The sequence below is a fragment of the Tyto alba genome, unplaced genomic scaffold (genome assembly GCF_018691265.1).
Source record: "Tyto alba isolate M040663 unplaced genomic scaffold, T.alba_DEE_v4.0 Super-Scaffold_45, whole genome shotgun sequence".
Taxonomy (NCBI): Eukaryota; Metazoa; Chordata; class Aves; order Strigiformes; family Tytonidae; genus Tyto; species Tyto alba.
In genome coordinates, this window is record NW_024881321.1 from 29921564 (window position 1) to 29940060 (window position 18497).

At 38.8% G+C, this 18497-nt stretch overlaps 1 protein-coding gene across 4 annotated transcripts in view; it reads left to right on the plus strand.

Annotated features, from left to right (window-relative positions):
- Positions 1-18497, plus strand: part of CLYBL (citramalyl-CoA lyase) — a 177503-nt gene that overhangs the window by 149429 nt on the left and 9577 nt on the right. For 3 of the 4 annotated variants that reach the window (XM_042805940.1, XM_042805941.1, XM_042805939.1), the window contains exons 4-7: positions 2826-2927; positions 4736-4829; positions 6201-6368; positions 11497-11621. In XM_042805940.1, coding sequence (XP_042661874.1) covers positions 2826-2927; positions 4736-4829; positions 6201-6368; positions 11497-11621 — 489 coding nt within the window. Of the gene's footprint in view, positions 1-2825; positions 2928-4735; positions 4830-6200; positions 6369-11496; positions 11622-13881; positions 13938-18497 lie in introns of all 4 variants that reach the window. The other variant, XM_042805942.1, reaches the window with a different exon arrangement.

Sequence of the window (18497 nt, forward strand, 5' to 3'; positions counted from 1 at the left end):
GCCAGTAAAGGAATAATACTTAATTATCCACTTCTATATTTTTGAAAACTGCTAGCCAAGCAACTAGCATGCGTGCAAGCTGTGATGAAAGGCAGGCAGACATATTAGGATCTATTTTAATCTCAGCACCTAACCTTGGTCAAACCACTGAGATCAGGCACGAGCATACAACTGAGCAAATACATTGGATACGTGACGAGCCCTGTCCGTTCCGTGGCACTGCCCCTTCGGCCTCTGCTGCTTGTGATGGAGGATACACCGTCCCCTTCCACCAACATTTAATTAAATTAACCAGAGTATACCTCTCAGGGTTTACAGCCATGTAAGTGTTAGACGTAACTTGTCAGTAATGAATATTCATGCTTCCAAAATAGCAGGGCCTTCGCTACCACCAAGTAGGTTTTGCGGGGAGGTGGGATGCGGGGCCTCTTTGTCCCCTCATCCCCTTCCACCTTCCCTCTCGCTAACTTTGATTTCCATCCTGCAAAACAAGCCAGCACCAACAACATGGTCTGCCTTTTGCTTCCCTCTCACTTTGCCCAACTTTTGCACACAAAGAGCGTACTCTGCTTAACGCCACTGCCTTCTTTTCCCAAACCTCCCCAAATTCACTCCAGCATGATTTTTCAGCCTCCCAGAAGCTGTTTATTTCCCCCCACACATACACCCCCCCCCTTCATTTTTATTTATGTGCAGCAGAAAACCTGGAGGCTGATGCACAACTAAAAGATGGGCTTACTTGTTTTCTTTTGTGTGAGAATCTCTTGCTTTCCTTTTGTCCCTAGTGTGGGTACTTGTTTGACTGGCATGGCTTATTGGACTATAACAAGCGTAACTCTCCCTCCTTTGTGGCGGGACAATTCTCCCACAAATCCCGACCAGTGTGCATTCTTCCCGACACACTATTGGGTGTGCACTGGAATTGAAAGAATTGCTGAGGCCTTGCTACTTCATCCCCTCCCCAAGCTTTGTGGGTTTTTTTTCCCTCCGCCTTCTTTTTTTTTTATCCCCCTTTCTCCCTGAAATGAACACTTTACCGGGCCGGAAACATTTAATCGTCTCCTTTTGAAAAAAAAAAAAAAAAAATTAATTGAAACTTCTCCACTCATTACCTTTTGTATTGGTGCTTATTGCAAATTTTTAAAAAGGGAGAGGAAGGGAGAAAATATTTAATTAAATGTGTTCTTTTTTTTTTTTTTGTTTACCTTCAAAACAAAAGATAGCAAAAATCCCAGAAGTGTGACTTGTAAAATATTTTAAAATAAAATAAGATTTCTGCTGCTTTAACTTACACCCAAAATATAAACAAAGTAGCGCTTTTCACTTTTTTTCTGCTTAAAAAATAAAAATCAAGTAGGGGTCTTAAGAATATATGCTGATGTCATTATATTACCTCATTTTCTGCATTTGCCTGGATGAAGTTTACTGTTTTCTGTAACTATAGTACCTGCCATACTGTACACTCACATGTGTGAATTGCATCGGTTATTATTTTTTTCCTCCTTGCACATTTTTGGGTGGAATTCTCCTCTCCAAGGAAAAGTTACTGAGAGGGTCACAGTGATGATGCAAAGCAGGGATGGGAAGGGCAGAATTCTTCACCGAAGAAAGCTGTGATTTATTTTGGCCTAATTGTAAAGTTACTGCAAATTGCTGGAAAGCTTTTTTTCAAGATCTGGGTGATTAGATTTTCCTTCTTTTGGGGAGGGGCGGTGGGGGGAAGCTAAAAGGGGAAATAACACCTCTAATCCAGCTTCTGGTAAATAGGCTGCCAGCTTTTAAAATGAGTTTCCTTTCTATTAGTCAGAATATTATGCTAAGCCTTAAGCATTAGTTTTTTATGTTGCCATAGCAGCCTTATTCCTGCAGGGTTGTGACCTGCGATGATTACAGTACAAAGCTTATAGGGTCTTGAAACCCCCTTTGAAGATGAAAAGTCTTTGATGGTTTATATTTATGCAAATCTCTTAGATATGATTTACCCAACTGAGACTGAATGGAGAGATGATTAAAATTCCCTTTCCTTTGATATCCATTAATAGTTGAATATTCCTTAAATTTAAAATATATGCATATGTTATTTTTGTCTTTATTTACTAACATATTTTTGCCATACCTGCGATATGTTTATCTCTGCACAAATTACTCGATCTGGACAGACATAATATAGGGCTGAGGGTTTTTTCCCCTCTTTTTCTTTTTTTTTTTTTTTTCCCTTTTGAAAGGGGAAAAATCTGTGCAAGAGCTTTTGTATGTTTCCAGATGATAGATTTTGGAATTTGGGCTACCCCACTGGCAGCTCAGAGCTAGCTGTGAACTGGTCTCATGGAAAAAATTGGCAAGCTTTGGTCTTCAAAGAATTAAACTTCCTTTTTAAGGCCTTCCTAGGTAAGCTAAAAAATTATGAAGAAAAGCCTATTGAACAAAAGGGTAACGGTGCCGTAATGAATAATACGGATGCCACTTAGAAGGCTGGGGAGAGCTTCCAGTGATGGCAGTGCTGGACCTGAAACAAAACCGGACCTCAGGTACAGCAGCACTTCATTGTTTTCCAGGGCCCACGGATTTGCATTTCACTAAGCCAGGGTGAGAGGTGCTAAGCCTGGATTTTTTTTTTTTGCAAACCAGCCTCCAAACTTAGAAATGTATGGGAATGCTGTGGTTTTGAATCGCAGGCCTTGTTAAAAGCTGGTTTAATTTTTTTACTTATAAGGTTTTGGAGTGGGGAAGGGTGTTCTTACAGGCAGGTGAAAATTTAACATGTTATATATACATGTAGACTGTTCTTTTTTTTCTTTCTGAAAGCTCATACTGTCTAGTTCTAGTTTTCAGACAAATTCTTACATCACCTAAAAGGCCGAACCCTTGTAGAACCAATGAATTTTATCCCCTTTGTGGAAACTGCAGTGGGCTTGCTCAATTTTAAGGTAAGCAGGTCTTGAAGTGTTCCTATTTTGCCATCTCAGCATACTAAGATAAGCAGAATACTCCCCAGCATCCCCCTAATTTCACCCAGGAAGAGAGGTTAAAAAATACTAAACATATTGTTCTATCCCCTAAAACATTTGTACGTTGAACTCTCATGTTTGTATTGTAAAGGCCTTCATAAATTCAAAATATTTCGGTGACAGAACAGTTCCAGATAGTCCATGCCAAATAACAAAACCTCTCTGCATTACTGTTATCATTTTTAACACAGTTGGAGTGGAAATGGGCCTCTCCAAAGATTTGGAATACTCACAGTGTTGCAATGCACTTGGCTATTTAGTAGCTATCAAACTCGACTTTTGTATATCATTTAATCAGAAAAAAGAATTTCACTATTGCTAAACTGGCATCTTTGTAATGATTTCTACTGATAAGATTACAACTAAATTTCATGTTATCTTTTTTCTTTCTGTTTGATGGGGTATTTAATGCTAAGATTAGAAGTATAATTAACTGGGAAAATAGGAAATATCTGAAGAACATGCTCCTTTTTTAGGGTAATTTTAGATCAAATTTTATTTTTAAAGTGCATTTTAACATAAATTACTTCCCAGCCTTTACTATCAAGTCCAGGTTTTTCAGAAAGGCAAGGCAGTGTGGTAATGAAACGGAAGATCTCGTGCATGCACCAGGAATTCAGCATTCCCCTCCCAAGCTCTAAGGGAAAAGTTTCGGACCAGCTGAGGACAGACACATCAGAAGTACCTCCAGAAGGACCGGCAGGCCTCACAGGCAGCCTGCTCGTTTGATACAGCCATTTATCTTACAACACACGCTAACGTATCTGGGAAGATAATAAAGCAGTAACCAAATAGACACACTCCCGTCCAGTGTGCATACACAGAATTAAATCATATTTTACACCAGCTGAGGTTTTTAATTCACCTGCAATATTTTATAGTGGAATTCTTAATATTCCAGTTCCCGATGTCGGCAGGAGAGTTGTCTTTTAAAGCACACTGCTAAAGAATAATTTCTTGTCCCACCAGCTGCCAGAGAAGAACACCCATTAGAGCTGGTAATTACATCTGTCTCTCTCCACGTACCTTAGCCTCAAAAAACATTGATATTATCCAAGCATCGATATCAAATAGTAGTATTTTGGAAATGCACTTCTTCATAGAATAGCTACAGCAGCAAAATTTTTTCTTGCTTTTATTATAATACTTTTCTGCAGCACTTGTTGCATTTTTAGCTTCCTTAGCTAATTTTTAGTCATATATAGCAGAAGGCTTTAAATTGGCACTCCTATAAGAAATCCTTATATCCTGTAAGGAATCTACAACCACTTTAAACCTTTCGTATTGTTTATTTAATAAAAGAGATTATGATCTTTATTTCTGTTTCTCATGCAGATATATTATGTGTCAAATTCGTCAAATTCAATACACTTTGTTTGCTTTTAAGCAGTATTTGATGAATGTTTTGTTTCATGGTGTTACATAAATATCTGAAGTAGTGATCACAGTAATACCCAGGACATTATGTCAGCCAGAAGGCAGGGAATCTGCTACGATGTCCTGTATTTACACAGTCTAGGCGTAGAGGTGCTTAAGGAAAGATAAAGTTTTCTCTTTTGCTGAGTCATTTTAAAGCACTGTGTATAGTCAAGCACCTACAATGGCTTTGCTTAATAGGAGCAATTTTAGCTGAAGGGTTTGGGGAACACTGAATTGCTGTAATATCTTCTGTAGTCTCTCTGCGTCCTGCAATTCTGTAGAAATTAATACTCTGTTCTCATTTGAAGGCTGTCTGTGAAGAATCACTGAGAACAGGAGCCCAGGTTGGCTTTCATTTGGACGCAGTCGTCTTTGGAGGAGAGGATTTCCGTGCCAGCATAGGTTGTTACCTGTGTGTTTACTATAAATGCTAACATATGGCATTTGCATTGGAGAAGCCCGATGTGATTTATGGCCATTGCTTTTTCAACAGCAATAATTAAAGTAATGACAACACTTGATCCTGCAATTTACATTTTTGCTTTTCTCCTTAATTATTTTCAATGCAGAATGTCTCACTGGCAAATTAAAACGTGGTCCCTGTGTGTTACAGGTCACTGACACTTTCTTGTGCTTCTTGCCATGCAGTACCAAAAATTAATGAAAAAAAAAAAAAAACCAAAACACAACCTGTTGAGTCACTAAAATTATTTTAAAATATGATATCCATAAGAAACATGCACATGCTTTTAAGACTACATTTGAAGTCCTGAAGTTCCAGTGCCTGCTTCATCAATTTTACAAACAATTATCAGTTATGCTTTTGACATCATGCACAAATACCTTCCTGCTATATTTTGCATTCATAAATTTACTTTAAATGTCCCATGTCAATACAGCCACATATTCATGTGAAAGCACTAATAGCCTTCCTCAAAAATAAAAAATATTTCGCAATTTCTTTTATGAGAGGCCGCTTAGCTTCTTATTAATCTGATTCAGTTTAAAGATAAAAGTGCCGAGCTGTCAACATTTTAATTAAAAATAAGTACATTAATGGAAAAATTAGTAGTGCTTTACTAAAATATTCCTTACAAACTGGAAACCTGTATCTAAATAGTGACCCTAAGGAAAGAGAAAATATTATTTTTATTTTTTTTTTCCTTAGGGTCACTATTTAGATACAGGTGCCCTGTGAACACATGAAGTCTCATGAATGCTTTTGCTTCTTCTCAGAAGTCATCTACCATCATTTTTTCATCCAAATACTAAAGCTTAAATATTCAGCTTAGGACATCAGTTGTGACAAGAATCAGAACCAAGGAAAGTGCAATTCTGTTCTCAGTGTGAAATTTTTAACCATTTATTTGTACCCCATATATCAATTTGTGTAAAGCTTCTCTTGCTCTAATGCTTCTCACTGTACATACAGTAAATAATATAATCAAATAATTACTTTGTGTTACCCCCAAGTCAGCAGTCCTTACCAGCCAAAGCTTCCACTGACCTCAGGCTTACAACTTCTGATTTGAACTAAATGAAAATCTTAATTTTATAAGTTAGTGTTAAATAGATTTTTTTTTTTGCTAAAGCAGCTTTTTTTTTTTTTCTCAGAAGAATATAATTTTGACAATATAGCTTTTCACTCCTCTTTTGTTTACTAAATTAGGTAAACAAAATCTCAAACTTTCATTTTTTTAACATAGGAAATCTTTAAAATACAAAGGTTTAAAGCTCTCTTGTCAGTTGTCTTTGTTTTCATTGTTTTCGCAGGTGCAACAAGCAGTAAGGAAACTCATGATATTCTATATGCCAGGCAAAAAATAATAGTCACAGCAAAGGCATTTGGCCTTCAAGCAATAGACCTTGTTTACATCGATTTCCGAGATGAAGATGGACTCCGCAGGCAATCAAGAGAAGGTGCCTCAATGGGATTCACTGGTATGTCTTTCTGCCAATGTCTCAAAATAAGGCATAGCTTCATCAATTTAAATATATTGCTACACTTACTGTCATTTAGACTAATAACTTGGGGTTTATTTCAGGTAATTTATTGAAAAACTCAGTAATACCAAGCTCTTCCATGTTTATTAACACCTTTAAAATCAGGGCTGGAAATTTTGCCTGAAAAGGCACAGGCTGCCTTTTAAAACCACATCCCATGAAGCGTGTGACTGTTTTTGAAGAGAAGTTGGGGTAGAGACTGTGCAGTGATTCCTCCCATCACAGAGCAGGGGAAAGGCGGTACTGTGCTCTGCAATGACCGTTGCTGCAATGACAACCTACTGTACTCTGCGATGACAATTGCTTCCTGAAATACGTGGTTTCCTTTCTCCTATTTTTTGTAAACGGCAGTTATTAAAAAACACTTTTTAGATGAAGGCATTGAGAAGCAAATCTTGCATGCTAATTGCTAGGGGAAAGTTATTTTCTTATTATTTTCTTTGATTTGTTTCTCATCTCCTGGCTCCCCTCCCAGTCAGTGCTGGTGACACCTACGGGTATTGGCAGACAGCAAGAGCAGCAGGCTCCTTGCCCCAGCGTCCTGTAATGCAGCCTGTTACCCTGTGATTGGTGTACCAGACCGCTCGGACACCCTGATGGGACAGCGCAGCCACCAAAGATTGGGGCTTTGCAATAGAAATCAGACATTTGACACATGCATTAGAGAACTCTAGCATATAGGACGAACATTTTACATTATTTGTCTCCAACCATCATTCAGGATACACATACAGTTATGGTACATCCCTTCAGTATTTGTTTCCAACGGCATGGGTCCTGGTGATGCCATCTAGCAAACTATATTTCTACAGTTAGCGGTATATGATATCTTACAGCACCAAGTAAAAAAAGAAGCAATTTTTTAAGTGATCTTGACGTGCCAGTGAATCAATGCTCTTCAGCACAAACTCTGCCTTACTGTCTGTTGAGCTTCAACATTTGCAAAAACAGATCTTGTTTCAGAGGCAAAGCCATTAGTTCCTCACAGCTACATTATCCATGTCCATGTGGACTTCCATCCTTCATTCATCTGCAACTGAAGTTGGGAAAATAATAGAGCTCCAGAATGGTAGCATCTGCTGATGGCTACCTAGTCTCAACTGATATTTCCTAAGCTTAAGGAAAGGCTTGATTTTCAAAAAAACATAAGCATCTGAACCTCCTATTGACTGAAGATGGAGTTCCAAATGCCTAGCACCTTTGAGAGCACTCTTTTTGAACACTTAATGTGTATTTAAATGCTTAACTCAGACTGCCAATTTAGGAAATTTAGAAATGCTCAGCATAAACATCGATAGTGGTTTGGACTCCACTGACTTTATGGTGGAGGTTGTCTGACATCAGGACAGGGTCCAGATAGGAGACAAATGAAAAGGTCACATATGGCAATTTAGAGCGTAAAGTGAATATCTAACTCAGCCATAGAGGTGTCCTGCCTTTCTGTACAAGGAGTAAAGATCTGTGAAAGGTACAAACTTCATTAAGATGAACTCACAGCTCCTGCTCTTTGCCCCCTGCCTTTCTGCAACTATCCTCCACACATTTCCAAAATCGAGCAGGCAGCCTGATTACCAGTCCCACTGTAATTAGAGATGGGTAAATACTGACATTTCTGATTCGGTGGCAAAAAAAAAAAAAAAAAAAAAAAAATCCGTTTAAGTCAAAACAAAACAACATTTTTCATATTTTTTGTAAAAAAGAAAAAAATATTTGAGGTCAAATCAAAATGTTTCGCTTGTTCTTTTGTTTCTTTTGCTTTCAGTTTATCTAATGTTTTTATAATCTTTCTTACTTGTATTAAAATAAAATGTCATTTCAAAACGGAAAGCAAAAACATTTCCTTCCAAAACTATATAAATGAAATATTTTAATGTTTCCGATTTAATATTCATCACAGAAAATTACAAACGGGTCTTAACTTAATCCACGACCTTGTATAAAGCAGAAGTCTGCATATCATATTTGCCACTGACAGTCCTCTGATAATGTAAAATACTGAAATGTCACCTTAATAACAAGTTCAAAACACACGATTCTTGTTACTTTGAAATATTTAAGATCCCTTCCTGCTACTTTTTCACAAATAATCAAAATCATTGAAATCAACAAGACTAAAAAGAGCTGAGGCTTCCACATTGCTCTCTTAGCTGGACAACACACACTTATTTGCATGCATAGGGCCAAATTCACCACTCTCAAAACTAATGCAAATCCAAAATATTCAGCAAAGTTATATGTCCTTGGATTTTCCCATATTCAGATTTAGACCAGTAGAATTGGCCTTAATATAATCAAATATGTTCACTCAAGTTTAAACAAGTGACATAATATAACAAAGAATTTGCCAGCTATTTAGTTACTATTGTGACAGTCATTGCTTATTGTAGACAAGTTTTCTCTTCCAGTTATCTTAAAAGTAGCTGGTTTTCCTTCAGTAAGTGTGCTTACATAAAACCAAATGTTTCAAATGTAATTTAGCAAAATTAATAGATCTTTTATAGGTATAATTATTTTTAAAATTTTTTTCTAACATATATTGGGAGGATATATGTATATATACACACGCACACACGTACACACGTACACACCCAGCAAGATGTTTTACAGTACCAGAACCCATGGACTTAAAGTCGGTGTGTTGCCTATATAAATGATCATAAGTTTTAGGAATGTTTATGTAAAAAATTAAGTAAACCTTGCCATAAGCTTTAACAGCTGACTTAGTCATTATAGAAAGTCCTGTGCTACATGCTGAGAAGCCAGATATAAATATGAAACACTATAGGTTTCCTCTCTTTTTGCAGTCTTTTGTAGAAGACTAAAATGACACCATCATACAGTTACCTAAAAGACTTGACAGGTATTGATTTAAAGCACGATATATCAAGTGGTACTGTAAAAAAGATTTCATGGTCATAAATTTTAATGTCTTCCAATTTTGTACTCTCTCAGTAACTTGTCAATAACAACAATTCTGTTTAAAATATTTGCTTCATTCCTGCATGGCATTATGTCTATTATACAGTTATTTAGATACATAATCTGTGACAAAAATCAACTGAGTGCTAGATTATATTCCCTGTAAATTGTTCAATTGTATTTTAACGATAAAAAGTATAGCTTACTGCTACTGTTTACCTTTATCAAAAGCAAATCTTTTTACAGAAATGCTTTACACTTTAAAAAATCATATATACATATTTTTATTTTTGTTATAATTATAGACTGACTTTAAATATAATTTAAAATATATTCTGCATTTTTCCCAGAAAATTAAGCTCCTTAAGGTTTTGCAGGAATTATTTGTACACCCTTCAATTTTAGAATTAGTATTTTAGCTAGGGAGAATTTGTTGTATTACAAATAAGGGACATCATAAACTTATTAATGGTGACATTTGATTAAATTGACTAAAAACTTTTGATTAGACGTAACAGAAAACATATTAGTTAAGAAAATTTGTCTCCATGTAATTTCTTTCCAAAAATATAGTTCTTAATGAGTTTTAAGCTTTTACCTATTTTTAAGCTTTTTTCAAAATACTTATGACATTGAAATTTCAAACTGGATATTTGAATGCCCATAAGATCATAAACTAAAGGTTGTTTAATAAGAAAGAAAAGAAAATTGACCTGCTTCTGGCTTTTTAGCAGAGAAATGTAGCAACACTAAAAAAATTACTATTTCTTTGCTCATTAAAGTAAGCAGATTGTGCTGCTGCATCCCCATATTTTGCTTGTACTCCAGGTTATCACTCAGACCCACTGCAGCCTGATAAAAGCCATCCCAGCTTTTTTTGCAGCGACGATTTCATTTAAAATAGGTGTATCTCTGCGGTCATGCGTGAGACGTCTTAGACCGAGCGACGGGCTGGTTTCTAGCGTACGGCTGGCTCCAGGAACATGAGAGCAGATCCCGTTGTGCGCAGGAAACCTCCTCAGGTCCTGGCGCTTCCAACTTTTCCTTTCGTGCAGAAGTGCCGCTCCCGCGAGAGGCTGCAGCGTGCGGCGGGACGGCACGGCCGTGGGACCCTCTGGGCCGGGGGGGCTGCTCGCTTGGTGGCAGGTTTGCAGGATCAGGCTCATCCCCCTGGCCAGTTTTGTTATCTGGCACGGAGGAGAGTCATTTATTCCACGGGAGGCTGGGAATTACGGTAGCCTCTCTTTATGAAAACCCTATGCGACCAAAGTGCAGAAATCACACCAGTCGATGAGATTTCCTTGGAAATGAACTAGCAGTGTCAAACGTTACACTTTTAAAACTGTCAAAGAAATTAGATTTGTATTTGTTTTAAGGCAGCTGAATACAATAACAGATTAAAACGGATTATGTGGCTGTCTATTCATGTCTGAAAATCTCTAGTAAAAAAAAGGGCAATATCTATTTTTATTTTCTTAACATATATTTATACAAGAAAGGGAAAAAATAAAAAAGTGCTTCATAAAACTTCAGGGCACCACGGGTAGTTGTTGATTATACTGGTGACTAAATAAATATTGCAGCCTACCTGCAACTGCTAACTAGTGCAACAACAATTTAAACATTGAGGATTTTACGATGCCAAGCCAATACTGAGAATTGAGGGCATGATCCTTAAGTGACTAGTAGCTTTTCAGTCCTACAAATCTTTTACCATCTTCAGATCTCATTTTTTGAACACATTTTAATGCAATTTATTTACGAGTGGCTGGAACTGTTATTTATATAGTTAAATTCAGAGAGGCATTATACCTAGGTGTTATTGACTGCCCCAGACAGACGATTGCACCTGGAACAACGGAGAGAAGACATATGGATTGAAATGGGGAGGGAGGAGAAAGAATCGTGTGTTCTTTCAAACGATATTGGATGCAAGCATAGCTCAAGATATTTTTATTCTTAAAAAAATCTGGCAAAAGGCTATCTGACTGTTGTCCAGTTTAAAAAATAAAAGAAACCAAGTAAAATAATTACTTAAAGAGCAAGAAAGTCTGCAAGGCATATGAGAGCCTCAAGTGGTTGGAACATTTTGCTTGAACATCTGTTTGTCGATGCATGATTCTGGTGTTATTAATCTTCTTTGTAGGTAAGCAGGTGATTCACCCCAACCAAATTGCTGTTGTCCAGGAACAGTTCTCTCCAAGCCCTGAAAAAATAAAGTGGGCACAGGAACTGATTTCTGCTTTTGAAGAACATCAGCGATTAGGCAAGGTAAATATTTTGTTAATATGCCATAGTGGAAACCAAATTTTAATAATATTTAAGATTTAGAAAGACTGGTGTTGGTTCTTTGCATGTATCTGGTGAAGTGTGCTGTAACTGAGAGTAGTGCTCGTGAAAGCTGTGTCTGGATAGACTAGAGAGTGTGTATTTATTATCAATGTGTCACTTCCCAATACATTGCAAATAGACCAGCTATCTTTTTCTTTCCCCCCATTTTAACTTTAATTTTTTAATTACACAGCCTTTTGAGTACCTGCATGCATCTGCAACATCGGTGAATTAAAACTGCTTCTCCGTTATGCCTCAGAATCACAGTGTTACTGTCACAGGGAAATATTTGCAATCAAAAGGCAGGTAGCCTGGCAGACACCTCAGACTGCTTGTGCAAACATCATTTATGGAAATAAATAAACAGATTAGGAAGTCTTGATTTTCTAAACATTCTCTATGTTGGTAAACCTCGTTCACTTCTGGGGGTTTGATCCTGCAAACATCCCTAGTAGTGAGTGAATTTACTTTTGAGCAGAACTGCTTGCAGATTGTGGTTCGTAATCATTAAAAATGGGAATGTTTTATGTGCATTTGTACCGATTGCTGGACCTGAAATTTGGATAGAGGAGAAAGCAAATTAACACTAGAATATGATTGTTCCTAATTTAGTGCATCATTGAGTCTCACGTTTCCTGCTCTGTGGGTTTCTGCTATGTAAATATTGCGGTGGTGATGCACAATCTGTCTCTACTTTGTGCCAGTAATACTTAAATTAGGGGTCGCCTGAAGGAAGATTTTATGCTAGTTGCGGCATTGTCAGTTAATTATCTTAAAGGTTATTTGCTATAATCCAGTTTGCCTCTTTTTGAAAGAAAAAAAAAAGTTGCAGCTAAATATGTTTATCTTAGTTGCAGCCAAGCCTGGGCTAGTTAAAAAGCAAAGTCCTGGTGTCAGAACAGGGAGAGCAGATGAGCGGGAACGGTTCGCGTGCGCTTGTGTGGCATTCAAGTGGGAGACAAATCTCGTCGGTAGTGAAGTTCACATATAAGATTGTGCACAGGGTCTCACTTTCTCCAGTGCTGTATAAAGCTTTTCTGTACATTTCTTTGCTTTCTGGTGGGTAGGAATATATTGGTGCGTGTGCCTTCCCCATTCCCCTGCCTTTCTGGTACTGCAGATGTTGTGCATTAGAGATGCTAAAAAGGTCAAAGCAGAAATGATGCTTTCATCTCAGGGCAAAAGTGTGACAAGGTATTTGCTATTGCTCTGCCCTTCTCTTTGCTAGGCTATCGCATCCCCTCTGTGGTACCTGGGTGTTCCCAACACGTCCATGACTATGATATTTGGGTGCTGTCCCAAGCAGTTATTTCAGAGTCACTATTAGGATGCTGTATGCCTGTGTCCCTTTCTTCTTTTCCTTGGATTTTGAAATGCAGCTGTCTTCATGCAAGCGATTTAGAGATAGAAAAAATATGACTGGTTATGCCCATTATTCCATTTTACAAAGCTTGGCTCTCTTACAAAAGGCATCGTTATAAACATACTGCTGGTGCAAATGTGTAGGCAGGTAGATGCAGAAAGAAAGAAGTCAAACAACATACTCAGCCAAATATTGTTTATGTTTATGATGTGTATAATGCTATTCATGCAGCTGAATTTAGTGTCAGAAACTCATCTAAAGAATACCCTGTCATATGAACAATCAGTGAGGAGACTGGACTAAATTTAATTATAGTCCTACTATCACACAATAATGAAGCCAAACGTTTAAAATTTAAGAATTCTGTATTAGTCAAGCATTGGTCTTTGGATTTATTTGAAGCTGTTATTTTACTGACATGATCCTGGCTTCCCGATTATATCAGCCACTGTGGGGGTTTTTGTTTGGATTTCGAGGACTGATTTTATTTATTTACTTGTTAATAAAAGCTTTTTAAATATGTTGTAAGCTTCTATAATCAGCTGCAAGAACAGATTTGCTGGAGGTTCATGGTTTGGGGTATTTTTTTAACCAACCACGTTGCATGCTTCATATATTTTTGCATGTAGTCATCTATCAATAAAAATGGACTGGCAGGTTAATATGTGAACTTCTAGATCCTGTATCCCTGCCATATTGCCGGGCTTCCTAAAAAAATTAGAAAAATACTTTTCCATGTAGTGCTGTAAACTTCTTAACCAAGTTTGCAATTTGGTATTATAAATGTGTCAGTAAGAAGAGCTTAGACAGTCTGATTACTTATTTTTTTTTCCAAAGCAAATATATCTCACTGAGGGATCCTCTTGCTCCGTGTCCTAGCGACATGCTAAAATGTAAGTAATAACTCTTCCCCTACCGCCTCCTGACAAATACTCCACACAGCGGTTTTAGTAATCTTGATGTCCTAATGAAACACCTCTTCTGTTTTCCTTTCCCTTTTATTATATTAAAGTGTTCATGTCAGTAAAACTAAAAATATAGCTGTGGTTAATATGGCTGAGACTTGCGTGGTTTTGCCATGTTATTAATCAAAGTTGAAAGCCTGGAAAAAACAAATGCAAGGGATTTGTGCGGCTGTTTGTATGGTAGATAAGCTATTGGTCTGCAGTCTCTGGGATCACAGTTTGTTATTAATTGGGTTTAAAGTTCGATGCCCTTAGTCAATAATTAAATATTAAAATACAGTAATAAGCTTTTATAATCTATTCCAGTTTGAGAGCTACAGTTGCCATAACTATCTTTCCTTGAGAGAAGCCTGAACCAGGCTACTTCGTCCTGGAGGCTGAAATGCTTTGACATAGTAGCCCCCAAATGTGAGTACTGAGGTCAGGAAAAATTAGGATCTCGGATGAGCACTGCGGAATTGGAGATGCTGTGGCAGTGTCCAAACCCAATGAAGTCAGAGAGCTAACCAGATAGCCAAAAGTATTTGAGCTTACCTGACGGAGATAGTCCTGTTTGAGGGGTTGTTTTGGTTTGGCTTCTAGGTTGTTTTGGTTGTGGGGTTGTTTGTTTTTTACATTTCTATTCTGACTGGAAAATGTCATATCTAGGAAATAAATGGTAATGTTGTGTTTTGGACAATTAGAGATAAATGTTGAAAAAGTACCTTTTGTCTTTTATGCAACAATTTATTAAATACTCTCTTTTGTCTAGAACTTTGAGATCTAAAAATTAAAAATCCTTAAAAATAAAAGTATTATTTACATGTCATTTCAATATTTCTCCAGTAGAATTGCATTACTGGGGGATATGATTTTTAAAATTTAAAAATTCATCCTAAAGAAAGCAGTTATGTATAGCTGTTGTGAAAGTCTAAATATAAGATAAACATCAGAGTGTGTTCAAAAGAAAAAAAGAAGGGTAATAAACATTGTTCTCATAGTCTAAAGGACAGCTTCTGTTCTAAATTTATGAAGTATTTGTACCGCATTAAACAGGGAAGTGATTTTACAAATCCAGATTGACTGAGTCCAAGGGACTGAGTGAGATGGAAAAGTTACTAGCTTATTTCAAGAGAAAGATCCAACTTCTATCAATGACAGTACAATAGTCTTTACTGTGTAAGTAACTCTGGCATATACATTTCCAGTAATCTGGATACAGGAATATAATCTCTTCTATATGCAGTTAGTATTTATTTGTGACAAGAAAGTAAGACATTGTAAATGCATTTTTGAGCCATTCAACTTGTAAATACATCAGGCACAATATCATTATTGTAACGGGATCTTCCTGAATCGTCTATTTTTTAAATAAAATTCAGACAGAAATAGAAGTAGAAAAGTAAAGAGGTTGCTTCCACATTTATCTCATGTACTAATTTATAAATGCTTTCAAAGCACCCGCACATTAAACCAGGGAATAGCTAAATGCTGCCGCCAAAGTTGCCTGTCAGGTAAGGACTATTGGTAAGGACTATTTAGAGTTAAACAAACCCAAGCTGTAATATGGGCTGAATATTTTAGATCCCGTGGGACAAAATAGAAGAAATATCTGCACATGCCACATGCAAATGCACAGAGTGCTTCTAAGAAGACCTTTAGCATATATCTCTTGCATTATATTCTGTGCCATTGTATATCATGTTCCCAGCAGCTGAAAAATAATATATATGAAGTCCGGCGATTTGACAATCTCTACAGTTTCTTTTACGGACCTTTCCAGGATTATGAAAAATCTTAGGAATGCATTTATTTACACAGCATCTACCCAACAAAGGAATGGAAATTTCCAGCAGTGGCTCCCTTATAATGCTCTTTGTTTAGGAAAAGCTACCCCAAGCCACTGTATCTTGGAGACGATGCGCCCTCGTGCTTGGGCCAGATCCAGCTCCCGCCGCCGCCCGGGGAGGTCTGTCCCCGCTGCCCTCCCTCTCCCGGCAGCGCCACGGCCCCCGGGAGGGCTCTCCCTCTACGGCCCCAGCCATGAGGGATCCAGCCCCGTCCCAATCCAGCCCCTGGGTGCTGGGAGAGCAGGACCATGCCCTGGGGGTGGCAGGCTCCTCCGGGCTGCCTCCTCAAAGGGATGTGCTGGAGCATCCCTCTGGCGCAGGGCGGTTGTGCAACCCCAGCAGGGATTATATCGCACTTCATAGGGCATTATATCTCGGGGCTTTATGCGGAGCTGGGGGTGCTGGAGCAGCCTGGCTCCCCGCACCCCTCGCCCAGGACAGACTGAAGGGAGAGCTCTGAGGTGCCACCAGCTAAACTGGATGCGATCCCTCCGTGCCCGCTGGGCACCCCTGTGCCCGCGGGGCTGCAGCGCTGTCAGCCCTCGCCCCGAGGACACAGGGCATTTGCTGCCGTTTATGTTAATTAGGCAATGTATATTCCTCACGCTGCAGAGTGGGGGATTCAGGGATTTGTGATAAATTGCCACCTTTTATGAGTTTCAGCCTTAAGAAGTATAGGCTCAGGTGCATCTCTATGCAAAGATGGAGTGCACTGGTGGGATTTAAGCATGGGCCACTGTTATGTTGTTGTTACCTTTTTAAACAGTGGCCAAGTGGAATTTTAATGTGAAAATTGATGAACAAATAGAGATCGAGAGAGCTCATGTTAGTACTTAAAGTTTCTCTATAGAATTTTATTATTTGAAAAGTGTTTTAGAAATGTGTTTTGTGTCACAGTTGAAGGCTTTTCTCATAGAAAGATCCATCTGGGGGCAAATTTTGAACCTTTACAATAGAGCAGAAGGGGCTGTATTAGCTAATTGCTTGTGCTATACTGGTTCCTACACTCTTGCAATCAGTCCTGAGGGAGTTATGCCAGGTGGGGAGAGAAGGAGACAGATTTTACTACGCGGGGCTGCAAAAGCTCCTAAGCAGGGCAGAAACTCATACAAAACATTTTCTTGCCAGCTCCCTACACCCCCGCCCCGCAGCTCCCCAGCAGGCATTCGGTGGCTCTTAACCTGTTTTCCTCCACTCATTAAAGACCTGTGTCCAAAACGCGAATGGAGAGGGACCAGGATGGCGCTTTGACATTTCCCGCAGGGAGAAGTTTCTCCGCAAGCCGGGAGCAGAAGGACGGATACTGTGCCCCTCCGTCGCCTTTCCACCCGGGGGGGGGTCCTGGAGGCGGCGGCGGCTGTCCTGGGGGGGCTGCAGGCCCTGCAGAGGGCAGGGGGTGTCACCCCTCGGGGTTCCTCCTCAGCAAGGCACGACCCTGCTGTCCTGCTCGGCTCAAGGAGGTGCATGCGGGGTCTCGGTGAGACAGGGCGGGCGCCCTGGCTTTGGGAAGGGTGCTGGCACGCTCCCGATGCAGGCGATGCTTTTTTGCAGGCGGGGAGTGGGGGGGGGGGTGGGGTGGGGGGACACCCATCGCTGCAGACACCTGCCCGTCATCATGCCAAAACCTGCTCTGCACCACGCAACCCACTGAGCCAACTACCCACCTTCCAAACACCTCTTTAAAAAGCATTAACAAGCGCTCATGAGCCTCGTTTCAATTTCCAAAGCAGGATCTAACCAGAGATATAATGTTCTGACCAGATGGCTCTTTTTAAGGCTTACTGAGGGAATTCAGAAGCCTGTACAGCCAAAATATTGTTTCAGTTAATTTAAGTAACAGCAGTCTTGCTGCCTCTTCACTCCTCTCTGTGCTAGCCGGCTTTTTCAAGGACCTAAAAAAGCTCTATGCAAAAGCTCCATCAGCTGAAATGGAGAATCGCAGTAAAAAATGGCTGTTCAATCCTGTTCAGAAAAATTAATCTGAAATTAGAAAAAATATAGAATACAAAAATACCGACGATTCCATTCTTGTTGACAGAATGAGCTTCACTGTTATTATTTTTCTCAGTTGTATTTTACAGCTACCTTACCCTTTGGTATCAAATGGCTTTTGTGTGTCCTATAGTCATTTACTTCCAGAAGAAATTTTCTAGTCTGTATTTAACAAATTGCTTCCATTAACCTCAAGTTAATTCTAAATTACTTAATTAAGGGCATCTGAGGATGCTGAACTCGTAATACTAGTTACTTTTCATTTTTCCATATAATAACTGTGATGCTCACTAGGGAAAAAAATGCATGGTTGGATAGGATGTTTGTCCAGGAAGCTGATTTTGTGCTATAAAATAAAGATTTGCTTGGCAGCATCAAGTGTGCTCTCTAGCATTCTTTCATTCCCAATGCATGATATGACAGAAGATAGAAACCAGTGAAGAATATTCCCAATTTCCAGGACTTTCTTCTGATTTTTTAATTTTATTCCTTCCTACTCTAGAGGATCACACAGGAAGGCAACAACCACAATGAAAAGGAAACTAAAGGAAATGTAAAGACATCAATAAAAAACCCTCATGTCTACCTTTCATTCGAGGATCTTAAACAGGTTGTTTGCTCAGTGAGAGGCAGAGACGTTAGTGGCCTGGAAGAGTTTCTGGAGCTG